General features: G+C 37.7%; 1 protein-coding gene across 2 annotated transcripts in view; it reads left to right on the forward strand.

Annotated features, from left to right (window-relative positions):
• The window catches only part of SPINK5 (serine peptidase inhibitor Kazal type 5), a 75743-nt gene that overhangs the window by 26299 nt on the left and 22258 nt on the right, over positions 1–27186 (forward strand). For both annotated transcript variants that reach the window (XM_043590498.1, XM_043590500.1), the window contains 16 exons: positions 388–515; positions 1943–2009; positions 5798–5925; positions 7257–7344; positions 8427–8554; positions 9803–9884; positions 11265–11392; positions 12870–12948; positions 13272–13399; positions 15981–16029; positions 18011–18138; positions 20222–20309; positions 22969–23096; positions 23742–23808; positions 24926–25053; positions 26624–26726. In XM_043590498.1, the coding sequence (XP_043446433.1) occupies positions 388–515; positions 1943–2009; positions 5798–5925; positions 7257–7344; positions 8427–8554; positions 9803–9884; positions 11265–11392; positions 12870–12948; positions 13272–13399; positions 15981–16029; positions 18011–18138; positions 20222–20309; positions 22969–23096; positions 23742–23808; positions 24926–25053; positions 26624–26726 (1647 nt within the window). The remainder of the gene's footprint in view (positions 1–387; positions 516–1942; positions 2010–5797; positions 5926–7256; positions 7345–8426; positions 8555–9802; positions 9885–11264; positions 11393–12869; positions 12949–13271; positions 13400–15980; positions 16030–18010; positions 18139–20221; positions 20310–22968; positions 23097–23741; positions 23809–24925; positions 25054–26623; positions 26727–27186) is intronic.

The raw sequence follows: 27186 nt of genomic DNA on the forward strand, positions 1-27186 counted from the left end.
CTCATGAATTGATGAGATATGACCTGAGCTGAAGTCAGACGCTTAACCAACTGAGCCATGCAGGTGCCCCACACATCATATTTTAAGTGTCTCTTTGTGTCCCCCAGTAGATCGTGAGCAAGTTGAGTGCAAGGACCGTGTTCTACCTTGGTTCTAGCACATACTAGGGTATCTGTGTTTATTAGTAAATGAATAGGTAAATGGGCACCATACTAAACCACATGATTAATGCAGTACTTACTAAGCTACTTCTAGGCATCTGGCACTGCTCCAGGTGGCTCTGTGTATTGGGCAGAGAAGCACTGAGAATTATAAAAATTCTGAAAACAGTGTGGAAGGCATTACAATCAGTATGGTGAATGTCAAGTTCCTTTCCCTGTTCTTCAGGATGTATGTAGTGCTTTTCGGCCTTATGTGAAAGATGGAAGACTTGGATGCACAAGGGAAAATGATCCCGTCCTTGGACCTGATGGAAAAACACATGGCAATAAATGTGCGATGTGTGCTGAGCTTTTGTAAGTATCGTCATCCCCAAGCAGGGCACGTAGGTGGACTTGGTGAGGATGCATTTGGTTGCTGTGTTGAGAACCACTCCACAGAGAGATACAGTCCTTTTCATGAAGCATATAATTCTTTGTCTTCATAAGGTGAAATAGTCCTTGCTCTCAGAGTGGCTTTTCTTTTTGATTAATGTCATCTGCTAGTGTTTCTTAAAAGATGTGGATGAGATGATTACGTTATTAAATTCAGTACTCTTAATTTGCTTAATTATAACGACAAGACAATGCACCATGTTTTATAAGGCACAATATTTTAAAATTTAGAAAGCAGTTTCATATGGAATAATCTAGGTCAGTCATTTGACATGCATTGTTTCATTTGAATATGTATAGAGACTCTTACTGAAAGTAAGTCTAATTTAAGATGATAATAATAACAATGTCATGTGGCTGAATTCATTATTAAAATAAAAGGTGGAACTTTATGAAAGGGAAGAATTGGGTTATCTTTTTCTGAGTGTCTGACATTGTTGTGAGTACTGAGGCTGGGATATGAAGACCATCCAGTGAGTCTTTTGAATATTCTGGCTGTTAAACAAGGTATGGACTCTCTATATGTCAGCAAGCTTTAAAATGTTCCATTTACCTCAATAGATTTAAGAGATTAATAAACTTCACACCTGCCTTTGAAAATTACAGTGTGCTCTTATAGAATTCAGGGGCACATCCTATCAGGTTTGCAAAACAGTGATTATAACCGGTTTCCAGACAAGAAATAAGCCTAGTTTCCACTTTCTTATCTAGGAGGCTTGTGATTTTAGTGTTCCAGCCTGCCTCAGTTCTGTGAGTTTCTGTTTCTTTTCATGCACTAGCTAAAAAAGGGAATTTGACTTCTCTAACTCTTGGTTTTCTCCTCTGTAGAACTAATAATGCCCATCTCCAGGGTGAGACTGCAAGTAGGTAATAGATAGGAGAGGACTTAGAAGCTCAGTTCAGTGTAGCTTTTTTTTTTTTTTTTTAACAGAGGTGCTTTTACATGAAGGCAAACAAATACTTTACAAGGTATAGAAAAGGTTTACATAAGGGCGTGGATGGCAATACTTTAAATGCTTAGTTTGGTTTCACTGTAGTCACAGCATTGTATTAAAGCTCTTAGTTCTGCCTGTTAAAGGGGATTTTCCTAACAATCTTATGTTTGTCAATCAAGGAGCCACACCCATCTACTTTTACAGAACAAAGCTTCTAATTGACTGTCAGTGAGTCAGTTTCACACCCTTCCTTATCTTTGGCAATTTTCTGGCTCAATCAAGACAGGGAAAAGCTTGTCTCATGTAAATGGATCGGTTTAACCAGTTACGGCCAAGGATGTGAAAGTACCTAGCACAGGGATGCTGAAAATATGATTGAGCCATAAACTGACCAACTGTTTTCTTTCTTAACAGCTTAAAAGAAGCTCAAGAAAATGCCAAGAGAGAAGGTGAAACCAGAATTCAACGAAGTGCTGAAGAGGTAAATTACTCACCAACATAATTTGGTTCTTGTGGCCAAAATATTAACAAACTTAGGTGTGACACTTTGAGGTAATTCAATAATGTCATGGTCCTTAATTTTTACAATAAATTTTTTCCCTTAATTTCAAACTTTACCACATTCACTATTCCTAGTATATTAATCATTAGATTCAATTTTAAAATAGCATTTCCACACCTAAAGTTCAAGCAATTTCCCTCCTTGCTTAAGAAAAAAAGAGAGAAAGAATGTAAGTCAGAAAATATGCAGATTTGGGGAGCCTGGGTGGCTCAGCCAGTTAAACATCCGACTTCAGCTCAGGTCACGATATCGCAGTCCGGTCCGTGAGTTCGAGCCCCACGTCCGCTGGGCTGATGGCTCAGAGCCTGGAGCCTGCTTCCGATTCTGTGTCTCCCTCTCTCTCTGTCCCTCCCCCGTTCATGCTCTGTCTCTCTCTGTCTCAAAAATAAATACACGTTAAAAAAATTAAAAAAAAGAAAAGAAAGAAAAAAAAAGAAAGCATGCAAATTAAATTCTACTTAATTTCCTCTAGACTTCTCTCTGGTTTAGTGTAGATTAATTTTGCTTTGAATAAATTTTTTTAATGCAACATAAATATAGACAGAATAACTTCTAAATAAGTCTAGAGTTTTTTATTTTTATTTTATTTATTTTTATTTATTTTTATTTTTTTAAATATATGAAGTTTATTGTCAAATTGGTTTCCATACAACACCCAGTTAGAGTTTTTTAAACAGTATATCACTGGTGTACTTTATATATGATCCCACTGCTACAAATTGGAGTTACTTTTCCATTATGGTTATTACATTCAATGAGGCCTATGTTTATAAAAGTATTTGCTTCTGTTTAAACAAAAAAAAAAAACCACACAAATATTGAGATTGTAGGTTTTATTTTTATTTTATTTTTTTAAGTTTATTTATTTATTTTGAGAGAGAGTGTTAGCAGAGGAGGAACAGAGCGGGAAAGAGACAGAGAATCCCAAGCAGGCTCCATGCTTTCAGAACAGAGCCCAATGTGGGGCTCAGTCTCACAAACTGTGAGATCATGAGCTAAGCTGAAATCGAGAGTCAGATACTTAACTGACCCACCCAAGCACTCTGAGATTGTGGTTTTTAAAGTACCCTTTAAGTTTTTTCAAATTATTGTATGATTTTATTGTTGAACCTAGTATACAAAAATTATTCCTTTCGTAATTGAATAAGCATTGTAGATCATACAACTTGATTTCCTAAATCACCAGTTATTAAACCATACTTTCAATGACAGTGACAGTAATTATGTTGCTAAATGACTAACTTTTTGTTGAGAAGTCAGAACACCTAAGTTTTAGCCATAGTTCTGTTATGCTCTGGCTCTGTGAAACTGACCAAGTCATCTCTTCTCTCTGAACCTCAATTTCTTTGTTCCAAATTAAGGAGGTTGGATAAATGTCAATTTTTACTTTGTTGTTGGAATGTGATTACACACTCTGTACCTTTTCATGCTAATACAAGTTTAGAGGCTGCTTTTAGACAATAGGCTTGAGCAATGAAATTTGATCAAGGCAGAAGGACCCACATTAACCCCTGGCTGAATACACACAGGCCCCTGGGGCAACCCAGCTCAAAATATCCACAAGTCCTAACTAACAAATGGGCTACTTACAACGAGGCGCTCTTACCAAAAAAGGAAAATTCCAAACATTCCCATACCTCCTCACTTTCCCTCTTTAAATACAGTCCCCACTGCCTCCTGGCAGATAGCCTCTCCTTTTCTCTCCTGTCCCCCACCCTTGTGATGTATTCAATAAACTTGTATCTCTTTTGTTCTGCCTTGGGTGAATTCTTTCACCCCACATTTGGGGTTCCCCATCAGATCGGGAGAGGCATCACAAGTATACTATTTTTGTGGATGATGGGCAAATGTTTTCCTATGATAGTCATAGGTCCAGTTTTTGGTGGACCTGGGCTAAGCTTCCACCTCATAATACTATTCAGTGAAGCATATTTTCCACCCTAAATAGAATGTTGAGAGTTTAAATGAAGAAAAGTGGAGCATTCAGAGTTGTCAGTAATTTGTTGAATACTAAGATTTGAAAAGCACTTCTTTTGGTGGTTAAATTTCAGTCAAAAATGTTGGGTCATCTTGTAATATCGACCATTTTATTACTTCAGAAACACAGATCTTTTCCATTGTCTTTTATCATGTCTTGGCTATTTCCCCCTCTTTTTCTCTGTAGCTGGGGTCATTGTTTTGGTGGGGTCATGGGACATGATTATATGGAATGGGGATGCTTTATAGTGATGGCTCAATAACTGCCCCATAATTAACCTGTCAGTGGTTTGCTCACAAAAGTATTTCTTCAGAATCTCCTTAGATGAATCACAACTTATAAACTGAAATTATCATTGTTTCTCTTATGGGAACCATTGAACAGTAATTTTGTTACTATGCTGTGATTATCAGGTTATTGTCTTCTATGTCTTTATTCCTAGATTATTATAACCAGGAAGTTTGGAGCACACCCACTGCTCCTCCAAAAACAAGTATCTTCTTACTAGGAGTCAATTAGAGTCCTTTTTTAAAGTGTCCTCATGAAATAGGAGTTCTTTTTTAAAAATTGATAATACTAGATCTAGAAAAAGTCCTAAAGAGCATCTATTCCAAAAGCCTCATTGTGTAGGTAGGTGAGATTGAGGTCTCTAAGGTGATGGGGCTTTGCTGTGATCTCCCAGGGAGTTAAAGGCAATCTAGCTGCTCAGGTCTTCAGACTTCAAACCACATTCTTTATGCTCATGTTTTCTTGGCTGAAATGGGAAAATGAGGGTCACACAGTTGAAAAAAGCTTTGAAAAGCATTTCTTGTAGGTTATATAGTAATATACACCATCACAAAACATGTTTGTTGACATGAGAGATCCCTAAGTCTAGAGCAATTTAGGGGAGGTATAGATAGAAATATAGACATAGATATAAAGTTTAGCCTTCATCTAATAGTAGGATTTCCAAACAGAGAGAAAAACCTGAAACCACTGAACTAAAGCATTGGGAAATCTGGGTACAAACCTTTCTTGGAACATTTGGGGGAAGTCACGGCCTTTTAAGGTTTTCTAAATAAATATTAGTCTTGATGTTTTACCTCTCTCTACTGTGGGAAGTGAGTGAAAATTAGATTCATTTTCTGTGCTATCTACTGTATTAGAAATAGATATCAATAAAGGAAGCAGAGCCCATAAAAATGAACATCAGTAAAGGAGGCCACAGATTCACAGAGAGAACAAATGAAAGAAAGTGTAATGTCATTGGATGCCACCTTATTTCCTTGCAAGCCATATTGGATTGTTCTTGATTCAGTCCATATTAAATAGTATTTAAGCATCACATCTCACAGATTCTCTGTTCTGCTTGTTGACAAATTTTTGCTTTTGTCTTCGCAGCTGCTTTTTGTTATGTCTTTGTTGGGACTAGTTGAAAGATCTTTTTTTTTTTTTTTATAATCCTTTTTTCATAGACTTGGAAGTTAACAAGAGCTATCTTGTTTTACGAAATAAATGCTCAGCCTTATTCTTTATAATGCTGTTTACCTTTTAATAAACCAAATAGTAGATACAGGTACCAAGTAATGTCATGACATAATTACTATTTCTTACTAATCTTCATTAATATGTTACATGTTTACCAACATCTTCTACACCTGACATTCTGTGACTATAAATCCATGGTATACATTTTATGTGTTAAAGAGTAGAAAAGTGCTAAGTGTAATTAGTTATCTTTTTGAAGGATTTTTGTAAGGAATTTGAAACCCAAGTGAAGAATGGAAGACTTTACTGTACACGGGAGAGTGACCCAGTTCGTGGCCCTGATGGCAGGATGCATGGCAACAAATGTGCCCTGTGTGCTGAAATGTTGTGAGTATAGATGCAGTTTCTTTGGAGTGAATGGGTGCGTGAAATGGAGATTGATTGGCACAGTGAATAAGCACGATGTTGAGGTACAGCTTTGTTGTTTAGAATTTTTTGAGCACTTTTCTGCCCTCTGCAAAACATGATATCACCTAGTAAATAGATCCTCATGATGTATGTCTGTTTCTGAGTACAGATGGATTTGATTTTCCAGTTAGAAGACTGGATTACAAAATACTTCTTAATATTTCCTCCCACCACTTTTGTAAGCCTTTTTATGAGCTACTCATAATACAGAATGAGGGTAAAAGCAGGTACCAAGAATTTGACTCTTTTCCTTCAGTAATTATCCCATTGTGATAGACAGATGTTGACACCCACAAAAACTTGAGGTTCACATGTGAATGAGATTAACTTTATCTTTTCATCTCGGGCATCTGAGCTTGGGGAAGGGCAAATCCCACAACATAGAAATCATGGCATTTATGAAGATGTCTCAGACAAGGTCTTGTCACTCATTCATATCCTTGATCTTTCCAAGCTCTTTTTTTTATGCTGTCCTCCAGCAAGTCTGTCTCAGTCTTGGCCAGGTAGTGTCTCCCCCTCTGTGGATTGCATTTCAAGATTATCCTTCTTTGGATAAGACTCCTGAAATTCCTAATTGAAATCAATCCTTGTAACTCTTAATTTTATTTCCTAACAATCATCACAGCTGGTAATTGTGTAATTATTCCTATGACTATTTGTTGACTGTTAGTCTTTTCTACTGGGTTCTAAATTCCAAGAACACAGGGTATGTGTCTGTTTTGTATGCTGCTGTAGTATATGCCTGAGGGTTTGGCCTGTACTTGACAAAAAAATTGTTACTGGCCAAATGTTGAATGAATGTACAAGTGAAGGTCCCTGCTCTCAAGAAGCTTAAAGTTAAAGAGTACAAATAAGTGCCTCCGCAAACACACACATTTCAAGACAGAGTGAGAACTATCCCATAAGAGAATATTCAGGTATGAAAATACAGTGACAGATATACAACCCATTTCCACTTTGAGATCTGGGATGTCTTCTCAGTGAAGGTAGAATTTAAGCTAAGGGGATTTTAAAAAAAGTAAGATGACAAAAAAGATGACTGTAGTGGATACATGAAAGCAAAATGAAAGGGATTTGAGGGGTAAAAAGTGAAGATTTCAATCTAATTAGGAGTTTTAAGATGATTGGAAAATGTTTGTATTAGAACTCATGAACATGTGGCTGTTTTCCCACCTTCACCTAAATGACTATTTTGTAACATAAAGATTTGAAGCATCTGTATACATTTATTTTGTCTTGTTTTTCTCCAGGAAACGGCGTTTCTCAGACGAAAAAAATAAAGCACATGAAAACCTAAGGAAGGCTAAAGAAAAAGTTAAAGTTAAAAGAGAAATTGAGGTGATGATTAGTTTGATCACCTTGTTTTGACTTTTGTGGGGTGTGTGTGTGTGTGTGTGTGTGTGTGTGTGTGTGTGTTTACATTTTACTCTAGAAAGCCTTTTCGATGTTGGTTCATTTTTCCTCCATTACTGATGGATCTTCTGGAAAGTGATTTATAGTTATTAATTCATAAGACTTATAAGAATAATTATGGCATTACAATTTTTAGCTCTATTTGGAGAAAATTAATCAAGTCATATTAGTAAAATAGTTCCTAAATGAAGGTAATATATCAAAGCACTATCTGAATTCAAAGTTTGGTATGTGTGGTAGGGTAACGTTTTAATATGCTCCCTTTAAAATCATACCACATTCTACTTTCTAAACATATCTTAACCAGGCATCTGTTGTTTTTTTTTTTCTCCTGCTACTGACTTAGCTCATATCTCTAATAGATTTCCTTTGTGTGAGGGTATTAGCATTCTGCCTAGTCTCTATGTCTGTAGCCAACATCTTCCTCAGTCCTCAAGATTCAGTTCATCTTCTACATTGTGTTCATAGAGTCAGAAATATTGGCACAATCCAGTGGTAGTATGACAAGCCAACATTTGAAGGTATCCTGGAGGATATTTGGACCATTTCACTCCATGAAGAAACTCTATTTAAGTTGTTTCTAACAGTGAGTTAGCCCACCTTCTCTAGTGTGCAGTTTCACAGTTTCATAAAACAGTCTACCTCATTAGTCCCCTTCTGACTTCATGTAACTCCATCTTTTTGTCTAGCCCTCATCTTCAACTGATTTCTTTCCCATAATCCTTTAATTTTAGTTCTCAAATAAAAACTGTCCTTTTATCTTTCATTTCCAGTTTCTTCCTTCTTTCTCTTCCTTCTTTACCTTCCTTCCTTCACTCTCTCCTTCCTCCCTCCCTCCCTTCCTCCCTCCCTACCTTTCTTCCTCAATTCTTCCCTCCCTTTCTTTCCTTATTTTTTTCTATAATTTCTCTAACTTCAGTCTCCTGCCACTCAAATCCTCCACAGTATCTAAAATGTATAAACAGAATAGAGAACTATATCTAAAGTGTCTCATTTTCATTATTTAGAAACTCTGCAGTGAATATAAGCATCATGCAAAGGGTGGAATACTTTTCTGTACCAGAGAAAATGACCCTATTCGTGGTCCAGATGGGAAAATGCATGGAAACCTGTGTTCCATGTGTCAAGCCTTCTAGTAAGTATAGAATGTCAAAGTGTCTAAAAGAACACCAAAGAGAGAAGGGAACTTACAGATGGTCTAATAGAACTAGCTACTTTCATAGATGGGGAAGCTGTGGCTCAAAATAGGGAAAGGAGTTGAATAAGTTGAATACTTACATAGAATGTTAGCAATAAAGCCAATAAAGCTGGGAACTATTTATTCCAATATGTCTGTTTCCCCGACATTCATTCTCTTACCACTGGAACATCCTGACAACCATGAGCTTGTGCAAATATCAGATTCTTCCCACTGCTGAAGCATCATATGTGAACCTGTTGTACAAGTTTGTGGCATCTCATCCTCTGGAGACGTTAGGGCCCAAAGTGAACACCTAAAGCAGAAAGTGATTATTAGAGTTAGTATTGCCCATGAAACAACCATGAACCCTTATAAAATTAAATATTACTATATATAATGTGACATTTCTCGATAAGTTAGAATTGACAGTTTGCTTTCAAAATTTGGAATTGCTCCCAGTTTATTTGATTGAGCTCAGATTAAGTAGTTGATTTACATTTCAAATATATGGTCTTTTGTTTTGATTGACAGCCTTGTGTAATTGAAATGCCATCAGTTAGCTGTACATATTATGCAATTCCATTGTGCCAAGCAAATGTAAACTCATTTGGTTTATCAATGTATGAAAATTATTGGCCTTTTCCCAGCACCCTATATTTTGTTTTTAAATAACACAGCCATGAGTAAGCAATACATGTAAGGTGAATTAATAAAGCTAGGGTGTGCACGATGTGATGGATAGACTATAGACTTAAGAGGAGAGAACTTGTTTAGTTGTAGTCCTGTCCTAAGAGTATAGCCAAAACTGTCTCTGCCTCACTGTGAAACAAGGGAACCAGTCAATGTGCTTGTAAAGGCCACTTTCAGCCTCCAGGTATACTGTCACTATGGTACCAGTTTTGATACCTCCTCTGTGGACATTGATGACATTTCTTTTCTGACCTCACGCAAGAAAGGTAATTTACAGAAAACAAATTTTCCAAATCCACAATCACTATATTTCTTTCAATGTTAAGGAAAAACTATGAAGAAGTTATGGTGTCTTACCATACTGGAGGCTATTTTGTTGTTTCTCATTGGTTTAGCGATAAAAGGCCAAAATTTCTCTTCCTAAAAAGGGAGGAGAAATTATCAATGCAGGAATGTGGACAAATAATTGCCTGTATTTGGTCCTATGGATTCTTCTCGTTTTCTCTCATTCAGCCAAGCAGAAGCTAAAGAAAAGGAAAAGGCTGAAGGTGAAGCACGAAGTAAAAGAGAATCTGGAAAAGCACCTTCATACGCAGTGAGTGGAACCCACCCAATGAGTCCTACTGGGCACTATAATTTGAACATATTTCAGAGTCTATAGGGTAGAAAATTGTCCTGCAAAAATTCCCAGGAAATCTTAACCCTTTCCTCTGGAGATGACATTGAGATGACTGCTATGGGCGCTTGATCCATTCTCACTGCTTCAGAGACTAATCCTGTACAATAAGAATAACTTCTTTGAAGTCTGAAAAAACTGACTTCTAGTACTGGTTTCACCAGTACAGACTGTGCTAGCTTTGGCAAACCACTTTCTAGAGACTCTACGTGTATATTTTCTACCTGCAAGTTTTGGAAATTTCACATCTGAGTTGGGATAAAAATACCTTCATTCTGCACACAGAAAGCCTGATTTTTATCCCTGAAATGTTATAATATTTGTTTCCATAGCCTTTTATTAAGTTATTATCATGTATTGTTTTGGGGTTTTTTTCCCTTGGGTTGTGTGTGTGTGTGTGTGTGTGTGTGTGTGTGTGTATTTGAGAGAGAGCATACAAGTGGTGGAGGGGCAGGGAGAAGGGGAGAGAGGGAATCCCAAGTAAGCCCCCCCCCCCCCCAGCACAGAGCCTGGTGCAGGGCTTGATCCCACAGCCCTGGGATCATGACCTGAGCCAAAATCAAGAGTTGTACGCTCAGCTGACTGAGCCACCCAGGCCCCCCATCACCTATTGTTTAGATGATGAAAGTCTCCTACTTCTCCCTCTAGGTTTTAGTCTTTCCCTTATCCAACTATCCTCCCTAACACAACTGAAGTTTCAAAATACTAATCTGCTTAAAGCCCACAAATGGCTCATCATTATCTGCAACATACACCTCAACCTCCTTATTTATTTTATTTGGCTTCTTACCTTCATTTAGAAATTCACGTTCTGCTATATGCCCGTGTAGTTTACAACTTTGTTTCTCAATTTGTTTTAACAATCTAGTATGCGTATTCCCCAATTGTCTTCTTACCCACAAAATCCTGTTTGCTCTTCAGTCTCATACAAATTATTCCTGTCCCATGACATCTTCTCTGCTTTTCACAATCAGATCTCATGGCCTCAACCTCTGCATTCTCAGATTTTCTTGTACCTACATGTTTGCACTTATTTTATAACATTTAGATTAAAATGGAGTTTACTTGCCCACTTCATTTATTATATTTTGACATCCTATTATGTTCTACTTGTTCCCATCTCTTAGCAAATGATGAGTTTTGTTTGTTGAACTGAACTTTACATGTGAGAGAAACACAGTTGAAATCCTGGAATCAAAGAAACATAACACTAGTTTCTGCCACTGTAGATGTTCCAGGATTCTGCTTGGAAGAGGCATAAAAGCAAGTATCCCCAACTTGCTTTCTCTGTTTCGGCAGGAGCTGTGCAGTGAATACCGTAAGCTTGTGAGGAATGGAAGACTCCCCTGCACCAGAGAGAACGACCCCATCCAGGGCCCGGATGGGAAAATGCATGGCAACACCTGCTCCATGTGTGAGGTGTTCTTGTGAGTAGTGCTGTAGTTGGAAAAATGAGGGAGACTTTTGTCCTTTCTGCTTCATTTTTTAAATTTTTTAATGTTAGCTTTGTTGTATTTACTTCTTAAAAATTAAGTTGTGTTTTATTTCTTGTCAGTGGCAGTTTTGCACAATGTCATAATTATCAGAGAATAATTCCTGTTCTGTCCTGAGAGAGAGGCAGAGAGGTCCACGTGTAGCTCCTTCTCTTACCCTTTTAATGCAGTCTGTCTTGGTCTCTGAGGTCCAGTGTGTGCTTCAGCCTCACCCCTGTGTTGTAGGATTCTCTCAGTCATGTCATGTTCTTGAATAGAGGTCGGTTGTTCTCGTGAGGGGGAGGGAAGTTAGGAACCACCTATGTTGCCATCATGGTGATGTCACTCCTAACCAACTCCAAAGAATAATTCCTGCCTATCAATCACTGGTTGAGTTCCTCTGGAAGTGTACAGGATATAAAACAAGGATCTCACCCCTACAGAGCAGGTTGTGAAGTCATCTAAAATCACACAACAAATCACAAAGCAAACATATCAGTATGTAAAATGGTACATTAGTCCATACACAGGACCTGGGGGAACGACTTGGAATAGGAAAGATGAGTATCTGGCACAGTGAACCCCTCCATGTGTTGACTTGTCAGCTGAAACAATCATGGTGAAGCCTACTCCATGCCCCTAACCCCTCAATTGTTCCATCTTGGTGACGAGGACTTTCCTTTATAGCACTAACCACAATTAGTATAGCTGTAAATTGATATGTGTGGCTATATGTTCAATAGACAATTGTTGTTGTTATGGAAGGGATTCTAGAAAATGTAAGCACTGAGTCCAGATTAACTTTGTGTTCCTTTGTGAGAGCTCCACTTCAGCAGAAAAGCAAAAACATATTTAGAGGAAATGAATACAAACCTGAGGACTGTTAAGACATGGCATACTTAGCAAGGGGAGAGTTTTGGCCTTGAAATACCCAAGTATCTTTTGTTTTTAAATGTGGAATCAACACTGTAGGCTGTCTGTATGGATGAAAGTGGGAACAATGAGTCAAAACTCTGGAAGGGGTCCAGCTCAGTGCCAAGAGCAACTTCCTAACAGTTTGAGGACTTCAGGGGTAGAATGACCTATGTGGGGTTTCACGGATGATGTAAGTAGAGAATTTACTGACAGATTAAAGCAAAGCTAGATAGTAATGAGACATACTGAGTATTGAAAGTTGTGAGTACTGGAAGATTGGAAAACTGCAAGTGTCCTTGGGGAAGTGATCCATTCTGTCTGTCAGTTTTCTTACCTGTGAGGTCGTAATAGAAGTTTTACAACATGCAGTTGAGAAGATTTCATGGTATGAGCACGAGGTTAGGTACATAGTAAGAACTTACTAAATGTTAACTACAATAATTAACTGATATTTGAGATCACTTTCAATTTGGGCATTCTATGATCCTTACTGATCTCTTTCTATATTCTCTTTTAGTCAAGCAGAAGAAGAAAAGAAAAAGAAGGAAAGTGAGTCAAGAAATAAGAGACAATCTAAGAACACAACTTCCTTTGAGGTGAGGGAAACTTTTCCAAAAGTCAGAGGCATGTGGACCTGGGCTCCATAGATGGCATTCAGGAAAATCATAAATCCCCTGAAGCTGTAGGAAACGTTTGTACAGTTTATGTTTGTTTACATGTGAGCATATACACACGTGCATATGTGACTATTTCTAGGTTAAGTGTTTATAACTTTCATCCTTAAAAAATAGTCATGTCTTCTAAGACCTATTCTAAAATAAGTCACTTGCTGATCCCCATATGAGAAAAAATGCAGCTGTTTTGCCAGTCTGATCCAACCTATGTTCAAGACCTCAAACTTCCTTCCTCAATTTCACAGGAATTGTGCAGCGAATACCGCAAATTAAGGAAGAATGGACAGCTTCTGTGCACCAGAGAGAACGACCCCATCAAGGGCCCAGATGGGAAAGTGCATGGCAACACCTGTTCCATGTGTGAGGCCTTCTTGTGAGTAAAGCTCAGGACTGCTGATGGTGGGGGAGAAGGAACCGAGTGAAGTTTTCAAACATTTGTGAATAATCAGTTGTGAATAATGCATTTTTCTCTTCAGTACAGCAGTCATTTTGGCGTGTCACATTTAAATGAACTAAACACACACACACACACACACACACACACACACACACACACACATTAAAATACAAAACCTAAAAGCAAGTGGAGAGCTTTCAGATGATGATGATTGCGATATAAAAAGATTTTAGAGAGAACTCAAAATCTTTGATTCAGAGAAGAGAATACTCTGTGGTAACCACACTAATTGCTTTTTCGTTACTTGAAGGATTATCAGCTAAAATAGGAAATGGATGAGATTACGTATAAAATATCATTATGGTGCATGGCAGGTTTTAGGAGAGTGTTTGTTTTAGTTTACTACCTTTCTTCTTACTCATTCTGTGTGATCTTAAGAAGTAGAGTTAAAATGGATGAGAGCTATAGGGACACAGATTTGAGTGCAACACAAAGATGAACTTTGTAATATTTGAAATATGTGAAGCCTGTTTTAGGAACAGTGGAAGTTGGATCCTTGTTTACAGGGTAATAAAGGGTAACTGTAGAATAAATGGCATGACGTATTTTCACAAAAAAAGAGTCTATGATATTCCTTAAGGCTTTGATCTTTGTCCCAAGAAACACTCCAATTGATTTGCTATAAACTCAGAATCTCTGAAAGGATTCATTCAGTCTTTCCGGTAGAGAACAATATTTGTGCCATAGTGGTTGGACACGGAAACATTAAAAACCTCTTAGATGGAAGTCAAGATGATGAACATATAATCATTATAACCAACATTTATTTAATGCATATCATCGACAAATATTTGCAAAAAGCTTTGCTGCCTAATCTCATTTGATCTTCAAGACAAACATGAAATAGATCTTTCTTACATTATCACAAGTTATAGATGACAAAATAAAGGCCCAGAGGAGTTGGGAAAGTTAGAAACATTAGTGCAGGAAAAAAAAAATGAAGAAAATGATGTTTCTCACCCTATGGTATAGATAGAAGATAATCATTTAGCAATGCCATTATCAACTTCTAGTAATTATATTTGCCTGAATTTAGGCTTGTTTCAGTCTGTTTTTCTGTGTCTGTACATCAGTCTTTCAGTGATGAGGAAGGAATTCTGCCACCTAGTGGTCAGCTCTGCTGCTTCCTCTGATGATTTCCCAGGATGGAAAGAAAATGCTTCTTAAATATTTTAGTCAACTTAGACTCATGGCAAAGTTTAGGTCAGTTTCCATATAAAAAAGTATGAGAAATCTCATAATTTTGGAACTATTTTAGTACTTTTCTCCCATCCCTATAAAAATTCCTTATCAAGGGGCGCCTGGGTGGCTCAGTCGGTTGGGCGTCCGACTTCAGCTCAGGTCATGATCTCAGGTCATAATCTCAGGTGTGTGGATTTGAGCCCTGCTGACGGCTCAAAGCCTGGAGCCTGCTTCAGATTCTGTGTCTCCCTCTCTCTCTGCCCCTCCCCTGCTCATGCTCTGTCTCTCTCTGTCTCAAAAATAAACAAAAACATTAAAAAAATTTTTTTTTAATTCCTTATCAAAAAGAAATAAAGTTTTATTTATTACCTCATATTTTATGGGTATGTTAGCAAAGGCTGTTGCCTTTTTTGAGAATCCTTCTTCCCTCCATGGTCTCGTCTTGCACACATTCATACCAAATGCAAACTGTCTTTTCACCTTTTAAGGAAGTTTAATTTGATCAATGGGAGCAAGCCTTGTGTTGATTGAAACATAACCTAATTTTTACATATTATCTAAAACATTTTTGCATTTTAAAATTAAAACTTCTTACATATTGTTTAATTTTTTTTCTGTCTAATTATGCTGAACTCAGTTTGCAGCCCTGTTAGTTATCCAGAATGGTTAAGATCCATCACCCCCACTTTATTTCCATCATATGCCTGTTTTGGGAGGATTGACTCGTAATAATAATTACAGTGATGATGACACCGATTGCTTTTGACAATCACTTTATCATGTACCGAATACTTATTCTACTTGTTTTACATGTATTAACCCATTTAACACTCACAACAATCCTATAAAACTAATTTCATTGCTACTTCTCTTATCACTCCCTTCCCCTTCCCCATTTAAAGATGAGGAAGGCACAGAGAGGGTCAGACATTTCTTGTGATCCTTCTGCAGTTTGACTTCAGAGTGTGTCCCCTTAACCATGCTTGACTGCCACACAGAAGCCAAATATTACCAAAGTAGAAGGAGTTATCGCAGATGCAAAAGAATCCGTAAACAGGAAGTATTATTGCAGCTTTGCTGAGGAGCTAAATAGGTTTTACTCATGAAGGGACTTTTTCTTACAGACTATTATCTTGAGGTAAAGTGAATCATTTCAGTTTATTATCCACTAAAATGACAAACTGCTATGAGTGGATCTTTGGGGGTGTTTGAGACCTGTTAAAGCAACGGATGATCAACCTGTACACATTAAGAATCTACTCTGTTAAGACCTATTTCTTCTTTTTCTCTCTTTTTCTTCCCCTGCTCTGTACAGTCAGCAAGAAGAAAGAACAAGAACAAAGACTAAAAGAGAAGCTGCAAAGGTAATTTTCTCAGGACTACTAATGCTATGCCTTGACATTTTTTTCTCCTTAAAGCATTCTAGATATCTCATTAGCAGAAATGTTTTCCTTTTCAATTGTCATGCCTGAAATGAACAACAACAAAAACCCTGAAAAAAAAGGTCTTGATTAGAAGTTTCCAGAGTATCAATTATATTGCATAATTCAAATTTTGAGTTTTGTTTTATAAAAAGTGGAGGGTTAACTTACTTGGTAAGGTATATTCTCCATATTTGGCTTTTCTTAGATTTCTGTTGTCAGGCACAGATTATTAATATCAATTTTTACAATTTACTAATTTCAGTTTACATCATTCCAACCTCTATTATTTCAAATACACAGTACAATGTCCCTATTGCTTTCATTAGTCCAATTTATAAAACAAAGTACACATATATTATCATATTTTATCTTTCTCATCCTCTAAACATGGAGAAAGTACTAATATTCTCATCCTAGTTAATAATTATTAAATCCTTTGACTTTCTAATTATTCTTAATCTACTGTACATGATTAATTTTATAAGCAACACAATAAAATCTGTCCATATATGATATTGAAATACTCTCATATAATGGCCATAAAAAGGATTTACCTTTATGTGTTTTATTTCCTAACAGCTGCAAGGTGTAAACCTACTATTTATTTGGGGAAAGTTGACACAGTTTAAAAGTTGACCTTTAAACTGACTCACTTGCTCATTAACTTTCTTTCTGTTAGTTGGAGCCATCTTTTTATTTTAAACTGAACACTTGTTTTATCCATAATATCTGATCAGCTGCTAAGCCATCTTAGATCTCCCAAATAGTCCTAAACCATTTTTCCTTCTCTCTGCTTCTCTTGTACCTCTCCTGTATGAAATCTGCATCCCTCTGCTTTTTCAAGTGACTCCCAGAAAGGTGTCAGTTTCTCCAAGGGATCATACTTGTTCTCTCCTCCATATCTTTTTTTGAAATATGTCTTTATTTCTTAGTTTGGGCATCATTTTCTTTTCTTTCTCGGCCTTCTAAAGACAAATTGAGGTTTACCAATAATTTTTGGAGACTATATTCTTATTTTAATTTTTAACAGCTTTATTAAGATTTAATTGACATATCACGTTGTATAAGTTTAAGGTGTCTATTGTGTTGATTTGGCACGCTTATATATTATAAAATAATACTCCCATAGCATTACCTAACACTTCCATCACATCACAAAATTACACAAATACATTTCTTTTTTTATGGTGAGAACATTTAGGATCTAGTCTCTTAGCAACTTTCAAGTATACTGTATTGCATACTATTGTATCGTTAACTGTAATTACCACACTCTACATTAGATCTCCAGAACTTAATTCATCTTTAAATGGAAGTTTATAACTTTTAACCAACATCTCCCTATTTCCCCCACCCCACCCAGCCCCCGGAAAGTACTGTTCTACTTTCTGTTTCTATGAGTTCAGCTTTTTTAGATTACACATATGAGTGAGATCATACAGTATTTTTTATCTACTTCACTTATTTCACTTAGCAGAGTTCCCTCTAGTTTCATCCAAGTAGTTGTAAATGGCAGGATTTCCTTCTTTTTTGTGAAGGCTGACCAGTATTCTCAGTTCCTCCAAGAAGCCTCTTCTTCTAGGTCCATTGAACCCCCCTCACCTTTGATCATTCAGTTAATAGACTTTGATATGTAATACAACACAAACATACATTTTATATTGTTCTCTACCAATTTTGTCAGCCTTCTTCTGCACCTAGATTGTAAGCAGTCTCAGGGGAATGATGATGTTAAATATTTCCAGACCTGCTCTGGTGCCAGGACAATGCTGAGTCTGTGATGGAAGTTTTGTAAATACTTACTGATTTACTGCTACACGTAATCACTTTTCCTTTTTCTTCTTACTCTGCATAACTTATTCCTCAGAATAGGCAAAGGAATAGTCAGGGTAAGAAATCATTCTGAGAAAATATTTTCCAGGAGCTCTGCAGTGAATTTCAGAACCAGGTGAGGAATGGGACGCTTATATGCACCAAGGAGAATGACCCTGTCCGTGGCCCAGATGGCAAAATGCATGGAAACAAGTGCTCCATGTGTGCAAGTCTATTGTGAGTACCTGCGCTCATCCGTTCTACTGCATCTCTTTATTATCCATCACATCTGAGTCTCAGTTTCTTTAGAAATGTGTAGAATATATGGGGCGCCTGGGTGGCGCAGTCGGTTAAGCGTCCGACTTCAGCCAGGTCACGATCTCGCGGTTCGTGAGTTCGAGCCCGCGTCAGGCTCTGGGCTGATGGCTCAGAGCCTGGAGCCTGTTTCTGATTCTGTGTCTCCCTCTCTCTCTGCCCCTCCCCCGTTCATGCTCTGTCTCTCTCTGTCCCAAAAATAAATAAACGTTGAAAAAAATTAAAAAAAAAAAAAAAAAGAAATGTGTAGAATATATGCCATGGGTCGTGTGCTAGGTAAGCTGAAAAGCACATGGACAAGGCAGGAAGTAATATTGAATCACACAGTGACAATGTGATTCTCTATTCAGTTCTCTTTCTATCCTCTAGGTAAGTCATGGGAAAGTTTTAATTTAGTGCTGGTATGTTTGTAACACTTGATAATCATCATTCATAACAAAGAGGGAGCAGAAGTTTGATGATCTGGATGCAGTGATATCATTGGTCTCTCTCCCACCTCTGACATTTTATGATTCTGTGAATATATTCAAATATTGGCTAAGGAAGAACCAGTTGAACAGAGATCTATGAGGCCGGTGTGCAAGAACTGTTAGAATAACCTGAATGAGAAATGGAATAGAGAGAATTACATTTATCCTTTTAGGAACATTACCATGCCCAGGTGAGATAAATACTTTGATAAGTGGTTTAGTGTAGAGAGTAAAACCCCTAATAGGCAGGGCCATGTAATAGGTGTTTATTGAAATGTCTTCTTGTGAAGCCAGGTCCAGGGACTTTTTTTGCTGCTGTTTTGGTGAGTCGGACCTGAGCTCCATTGTGTGGAACAGTATAGGAGAAATTGATTATTACCTCCTCTGGTTCTCCTCCTCCTTAGATTCTTAGTCCTCTACAGAGTCTCACGCTAAAGTAAATGTTGAGGAAAATGTTTAAATTTTTTTTATTATTTTTTTTAATGTTTATTTATTTTTGAGACAGAGAGAGACAGAGCATGAACGGGGGAGAGTCAGAGAGAGAGGGAGACACAGAATCCGAAGCAGGCTCCAGGCTTGGAGCTGTCAGCACAGAGCCCGACGCGGGGCTCCAACTCACAGACCGTGAGATCATGACCTGAGCCAAAGTCGGAAGCTCAACCGACTGAGCCACCCAGGACCCCTGAGGAAAATGTTTAAATAGTATCTGTTGAAAGAGGTGCAAAGTTGATTTCTGTCTTGTAACTTTTTGCATGTCCTCGCCCAATCTCAGGTATATGCACATAGCTCCTTAAAGGAAAGGTTGACACACTAGGCCAGTAGGGAAGGCGATGGGCTCAGATTCAGGAAATCAAGGGTCTTCTCTTACTTGCTCTATTTGTTCATTCTGTGGAGATGACCAGATATAATGTGATCCATGCTATAGATTTTCAAGCTTTGATAAGCTGTGTATCAGTAGAACATGGCAAGAATGCCAGAAGCTTAGGCTCTTGATCAACCTCAAAATGTTAGTTGTTGAATTTTCTTGGGCTTGGATCATTATTATACTTTAAAACGTGAATTCAACTTGAATATTAATGCCCTTAAAATAATATCTAAAGTTTTAATTTTATAATGAAACGTGGTTTATTTTGACTAGGGCCCATCATCTGACTTGGTATCACCTCTGGTTTGATCATTGATATGGTTGTTATTTACACGGGAAAAGTTGCACAGTTTAGAAAAATCAAGGCAATGTGGCTTGCCTAAAGTCAGATCACTAAAGTCACTGACTGATAGAAAAAGACTACATGAGGGTCACATACTGATAAAAAAAAAATGCTAGTTTTATTTTTTTAAGGAGAATTGTAAACTACTGAATTATTTATTTTTTATTATTATTGTCTGCAAAGTAATAGCACCTCTTAGACTGGATAAATTTGTACCGAAGAGTGAATCTGACCTTGTCTCGAAGATCCTCATTCCTTTTTAAAATACATTACCAAAGAGAATCGAAAACTGTACTTAGCTTGTATCTTCTTTATTTTTGATTGCAGCAAACTTGAAGAAGAAGAGAAGAAAAATAATAGCAAGGAAGGAAAGGAGAAAGTAGGAGCTGAGAAAGTGAAGAGAGAAGCAGTCCAGGTAGTTGTTTCAGGCCATCAGAGCCACATAACTGTTCCATTCTCTCCAGGCAAGCCTCCTGCTCCCACCTCCTTATCCCATGTCCTTAGTAACTTCTCGGACTGAGGACATGTATTGGATTCTCGTGTATAAGGAGATCCCTTCTTCCTATTCAGTTTATTCACTCCAAGTACGATTTAGTTGCTTGTGCATTTGAGAAGAAGTCGATCACCATTTTCTCCACTTACCATGTGAATTGTAGTATCCCAAAAAAGAAGCATATACAGATTGCTATCTTGTATGAATGCAAATTAATAGAGGCAGATTTCAAAGTTTCCTCCATATCTTTTTATATAAGCATGTTTAGTTCAAAACAAATAAAACAAAAAACAAAACAAAACAAATAAAACCTAAATTTTAATCCCAATTAATTATCTGTGACATTTTGGGAAAATTACCTAACAGCATTTTTGAGCCTTGGGTTTACATTCTCACGTAATGATGATGATGATGGTGATGACTATTAATTATTTAGTTGCTGGCATATGTCATGTGATATAACAGTTTTATGTCTGATCTTTGTAGTAACCATTAAAAGTATGTGATTGTTATCTGTATTTTATAGAAGAGGACTCAGGGGCTCAGATAAGAAGTTAGGAAATATATATAGTTAAAAATTTGAGAGCTAGCAATTGGACCACACGTTCTGGCTTGAATGCCCATGATGCGCCTTAGATTTTGCACCTTATCACCATTTGTATCATTTTTACAGGATGTGTCTCAGATCTTCACTGTTCCTCTCCTGTGTCCTTTTCTAATTTGGAAGACCTCACTCCTTAGTGTTCTCTCTGCTCTCATCTTTATTTCCTACAATCTACCCTTAACTCCAAAACCAAAGCAGTTTTGCAAAACATAAGGCAATCTGTGCCACCCATGGCTTCTAACTTACTCAGAGTAAGAACCAAGGCCCTTTTAGTGGCTTATAATCCCACCCATGATCTGACCTCCACCACCTCTCAGGACTCATTTCCTATTTTCTACCCATTGCTGCCCTTGTGCCAGCCCTACTGACCACCTTGTTGTTTCTCGGACATCCCAAGCATTAATTCAAGGTATCCCGTCTCATGGACTCAGTCACATTGTGGTTAAAGACCTGGGCTGAGACTGTCAGGACTCAAATATTGGCTCTGTCTCCCTACCAATAAGGCAGACAGTTAACATTTTTGCATCTTAGTTTCTTCACTTATAAAATAATAACTAAACTATCTTTATGTATATTATTTTTATGAAGTCCCAAGGAACTTACCCATATATAACAGCACATGTCTTAAGTCTTCAATATTATGCACACAATGAACTTTACTTTCTATATTGTTTTCCTCATACTCAGACATGATTGTCCTTGTCTTCTATTTGTCAAAATTCTGGCCACTTTCCATGGCTCGGAATAAGTATTAGCTGCTCTCCAAAGATTTTCCCCATTTATACAATATACTTAATAGCTCTATCATCTATTATGCCAGAAATTTTCCTTTATTTCTCAATTATCTCATTCTTTTTATTCCAAGTTATAGATGGTTCTATGCATTTTCTTCAAAGACTCTAAACACTCTGTATTTGCTTTTTATGATTGCTCTAACAGATTATCACAAACCTGGTGGCCTAAAGCAAAACAAACTTACTGTCTTTGGTTCTTTACATTAGAAGTCTGACCTGGGTCTCAGTGAACTAAATCAAAGGGCTGGTAGGGCTCTGTTCCTTTCTGGAATCTCTAGGGGAGAATTTGTCTCTTTGCCTTTTCTTACTTCTAGAAGCAGTCCATGTCCCTTCCATTATCTTCAAAGCCAACAACATCACATCTCTGACTGTTGTTCTACAGTTGTATTTCCCTCTCCATCTCTTCTGTCTCACTCTTCCTATTGTTAAGGACTGACCCTTACAGTTACATTGGACATACCAGGATAATCCAGGAGAATCTCCCCATCTCAAGGTTCTTAACTTAATTACACCTGCAAAGTTCCTTTTGCCCTGTAAGGTAATATGATCATAGGCTCTGGGTGTTAGGACTTGGACAAATAGGAGGGATGGGAGCTGTTGTTCTGCCAACCACAAATTTTTTACCAAAAGAACAATAGATAATTCTTTCTTTCTTTACTTCTTTTTCTTTCTTTCTTTCTTTCTTTCTTTCTTTCTTTCTTTCTTTCTTTCTTTCTTATTTGTATTTTTTTAGAGAGAGTGCAAGTGGAGAAGAGGGGCAGAGAGAGAGAGAAAGAGAATCTTAAGCGAGTTCCATGCTCAACATGGAGCATGATGTGGGGCTTGATCCCATGACCGTGGGATCATGACCTGAGCAGAAATCAAGAGTCTCAACTGACTGAGCCACTGAGGCACCCCTGCTCAATTCTTCTTTATGTATCTCACAGTATCTAGCCCAGAATAATATTTGAGTTGAATTGAAGGTTTTCTAATGAACTAAGTAATTGTAATCTTCTACTCCAGATAATGCGTGACCTTAAAAAGTCCCTAAAAAGCATCTTGGCTAATGTTGACCTTCTATATCACCATTTTGATGTATCTGCTATGTTTGGGGGTGTTGTATCATAGGTTTTATAGGGGGTAATGTAGAGGAACTTTTCCAGTATTTAGTCACCTGATTCTTAAATCCACCCTCATTTGGCAGGAGCTGTGCAGTGAATACCGTAACTATGTGAGAAATGGACGACTTCCCTGCACCAGAGAGAACGACCCCATCGAGGGCCCAGATGGAAAAATGCATGGCAATACATGCTCCATGTGTGAGGCCTTTTTGTGAGTAGAACCACAGCCACTGCTGCTGAGTGTGAGAGAAGATAGACCTGGGACAGGCAAGGGAGGTGATTTTGAAGATTTTCTCTAGGAGGTAGATATGGAAGCTATCTTTGCATTATTTTCAAGGATTTACAATTAAAAAGCCATATCCTTAGCACATTTCTTTGAGGTGTTCTCAGTGTTCTAAACTGTACTTGAATTGTTCCAGGGAGTACTATGTGCTAAGGGCAAAGTCCCCCAGAGTTAATGGCATACAAGGACTGAGAAATCTGTTCTCTGCTTACATACTACCATGAATAATCCAAAGATGTGATCGTTAGGTGCAACAAATGGAACATTTGCTAACATCTAGTAAATATTTTCAAGCATCCTCATTGCTTTCTGGGGAGAAAAACCATATCTTTATTTTCCAGAAAAATGTAGTGGTAAATTTGCTTACTGGTTTGCTATGACATGTGTGTCTTATTCTTTAAGCAACATTAAACACAGAAAACAATATCGACAGGTGTGCGTTTACTCTCCTACTCCCAAGCTGAGTTGGTAGAGGTATGGAGGTAACGGGATATTTCTACGTAGAGAGAGTTCCCATTTAGGATAACATGTACTGGGTACTAGGAATGATTCTTCTCCCTCCCCCTCCTGCAGCCAGCAAGAAGCAAAAGAAAAAGAAGAAGCTGAATCCAAAGCAAAAGCTAAGAGAGAAGCTGAAAAGGTAGTTGTCCTGGAAGTTTAATACCACACTAAAAGATGAGGTTTTGCAGTTTCTCTGTAAAAATAACATGCAATTACTGAAAGCCTGTGTCCGAGAACTCAAGGTTCATCGAGTCTAGGAATTGATACAATTTTCTTAAAGGATCAAATAGTAGATATTTTAGGTTGTGACCATCCAATCTCTGTCACAACTCTGCTGTTGTAGCTGTAAAGCAGCCGTAGATGATATGTAGACAAATGGGCATGGCTATGTTCCAATAAAACTTTATTTATTTAAGGAGGTGGTGGGCCAGATTTTGCTTACAGGCCATAGTTGGCAAACATATGATTTACTTCATTCCCGAGTTTTAAATGAAGGTTTAAAATCCAGAGAGAAGGAAGAACTTGCTTACAAAGGCAGTGGGACTATTGGTATCTGAATCCACATCTTCATATTTCAAAGTACTCACAGTTAAAAAATGTAAACAAAAGAATTGAAAACTAGACCTCTGGACACCAAATCTAGCATTACTCCTAACCCACCATGTAGTTTTTGATGACCACATTTGGTGAAATCAGTTGTTTTCCTTGCTTTACCTTTATTTCTGGTGACAGCATTTGGGGAAAAATAAAAATAATACATTGGGTACACTAGGATAATCTAGGATAACATTTTCTTGGCTTCAAAAAGACTGATTCCAAGTATATTTTTTCAAATTTGTGGTCATTTCCTTGCCCCCATCAAAAACGAGTCTTATGTGTGATTGCAGATTCAGTCTGGATTTGGGGGTTACACCTCAAGGAAAAAGGAAGAGAAACCTCTTTTTAAATTGTGTGTGTTTAGGGGAGGGTGGGTGATGGGTATTGAGGAGGGCACCTTTTGGAATGAGCACTGGGTATTGTATGGAAACCAATTTGACAATAAACTTCATATACTGAAAATAAATAAATAAATAAATAAATAAATAAATAAATAAATAAATCGTGTGTGTTTAGTAGGAATTGATTGAAAAATTCAATCGCCAGGAAAAAATATATCTATAGGTCATTTTTTGTTGTTTCTAGGAAGCACTTAGTAGGAACCCAACAAAGTAATTTGTAAGAAAATACCCCTACTCTTGCCCTTTCTCCTCCTTTAGGATACATGCAGTGAGTTTCGGAGCCTTTTGCAAAATGGAAATCTTTTCTGCACACGAGAAAACGATCCCGTGCGTGGCCCAGATGGCAAGACCCACGGCAACAAGTGTGCCATGTGTAAAGCTGTCTTGTGAGTACACAAATGAAGCCCCTGCTGTGAGCTGGCAGATATGGTGGAAGGCAAAGAGCCAGGATAATAATATACATTGTGTTTGTCCTTTCTTTACATATAAAAGGAGCAAATTATTATCTGTAGAGCATTTTTAGGCAAATCTTCCTCTATAAACGCCAAGATTTACAATTCTAGAAATAGACAATATATCTAGGTTGTTACATTCTCTCTTAGTTCTGGGGTAGAGCCTACCTATTAATAGATCACAACATCTTTCTTGGTAAAATTTTAGGTCCTTTGCTGTCAAATGGATCCCTTCTCTAGATTATAATTACCACTGGGAATATAATACACATATTTTGCTATCAGTCTAACTCTTCTACCTACATTTTTAAAAATATCACATTTTTCACAGAATGAAAATAAATTCTTTATACAAAGCTCAGAAGTACACATAAAATATTTAACTCATTTAATAGCCATTTACTGACGATCTACAGTGTACAATGTGAATAATGACTGTTCATAGATGGGTTAAATAATCTTCTCAGAAATCATATAGTTGACTAAAGATTAGACATGGGTACAAGTTAATAAAATATGAGGGAGGAACTGCTAAATGAAAAATGATGTGTACAGTGTATTCTGGTACTTCAGGGAAGAGAGAGTTAATAGGAAGTTTTATGGGGGAATAGAACTGGTCTTTATAATTTGGATAAGATATGAACTGTACAGGAAGGAATGAGAGGGGCAGAGGGCAACAGCATGGGTAAAGCTCTGAAATTAAGAAAACAATAATCTGAACAACAAAGAGCAAGTCATGTAGTTTAGTTAGAACTTAGCCACTTTGCTGACTTTGAATGCCAGATCAAGGATTTTGAAGTCAATGCTATACATAGTGGGAAGCTGCTAACATTTTTCGGGTAAGAGAGTAAGTGGCATAAATATGGTTCCTTTGGGAAGATTCATACGTCAACAATAAAAAGGGGGGGAAAGAGAAGGAAAAGACTAAGATTCAGAATGCTACTGGTGATGGTAGGGGTTTGCAGGAATCCAGGAGCCACTAGATCTCATCAGAGCCAGAGGAATAAGAGGGAAGGTGAATGGATCAACATGGGAGATGTGAAAACAGTGTCACAGTGTCAACAGCCATGGGGGCTGTGGGGAAGGGGACAGAGATGGCTCTAGTGTTTTCTTCTTCATGAAAAGTAGAGAATCCAGGAGCAAGGACACATTTGGTGGAGGAGGTAGTTCTTGTTGGACCTCTTGAATATGAGGTGTTTGAGAAGAATCCAGCTGGAGAGTCACAGTGAGCATTTAGGAAGTGGTAGTAAACCGCTCACGTGGCCTTGCTTGTGTTTGTGTACATGTTGGTTTTCCTCTACAGTAGTGAGAGCTCTTCTAGGCAGAAGGACTCCATGTAATTCGTCTTTCTATTTTCAAAGGAGGGCCTGCAACATAGTGGATGTTCAGTAAATGCTGGTGGATTCTGTACAAATCTATTTGGGTCACACGATGAGCAACTCACAGAAATGGGCTCCGCTCTCTGTAATCTGTTATTCCGTACTTCCCCCTTTCTAATTTCCAGCCAGAAAGAAGATGAAGAAAGAAAGAGAAAAGAAGAGGAAGATCAGAGAAACGCTGCGGGGCATAGTTCCCATGGTGGTGGTGGCGGAGGAGGGAACGCGCAGGTGAGAGGACCTCTAATTTCCACGACCAGGGTGGACGCAAGTATCTGACAAGAGCACCATGGCAGAGCCTGGCATAAAGGGGAATGAATGTCAGGCTGAGTTTGAAAGCATTCTCTGAAGGACAGGGGAGTTTCCCCTTGAAACTTCAGGGTAATAGCTCAGCAAATTTTAGTCTCTCTATGGCTTGTTTTGATTTCTTTAACCCTGGAAATAATTAACATGATGACCTCATCCCAGTCTCCTGACCCCTTTTTATATAGAGTAGCTCTCAGGCCATTAATTGATCATAAGACTGTTAGGTGGTATAAACATGGAGATAGTCCTCAGCAGCATCACATGCTCTTTATTTTCTTCTATTATTCTCTTTCCTTCGATAGGGTCACTTTTTCAGGGCATTTTTTCTGTTGATCCAAGGCAGCATAATATGGTGAAAGAGCATGGTTTTCAGAACCACATAGTT

Source organism: Prionailurus bengalensis, chromosome A1 (assembly GCF_016509475.1).
Source record: "Prionailurus bengalensis isolate Pbe53 chromosome A1, Fcat_Pben_1.1_paternal_pri, whole genome shotgun sequence".
Taxonomy (NCBI): domain Eukaryota; kingdom Metazoa; phylum Chordata; class Mammalia; order Carnivora; family Felidae; genus Prionailurus; species Prionailurus bengalensis.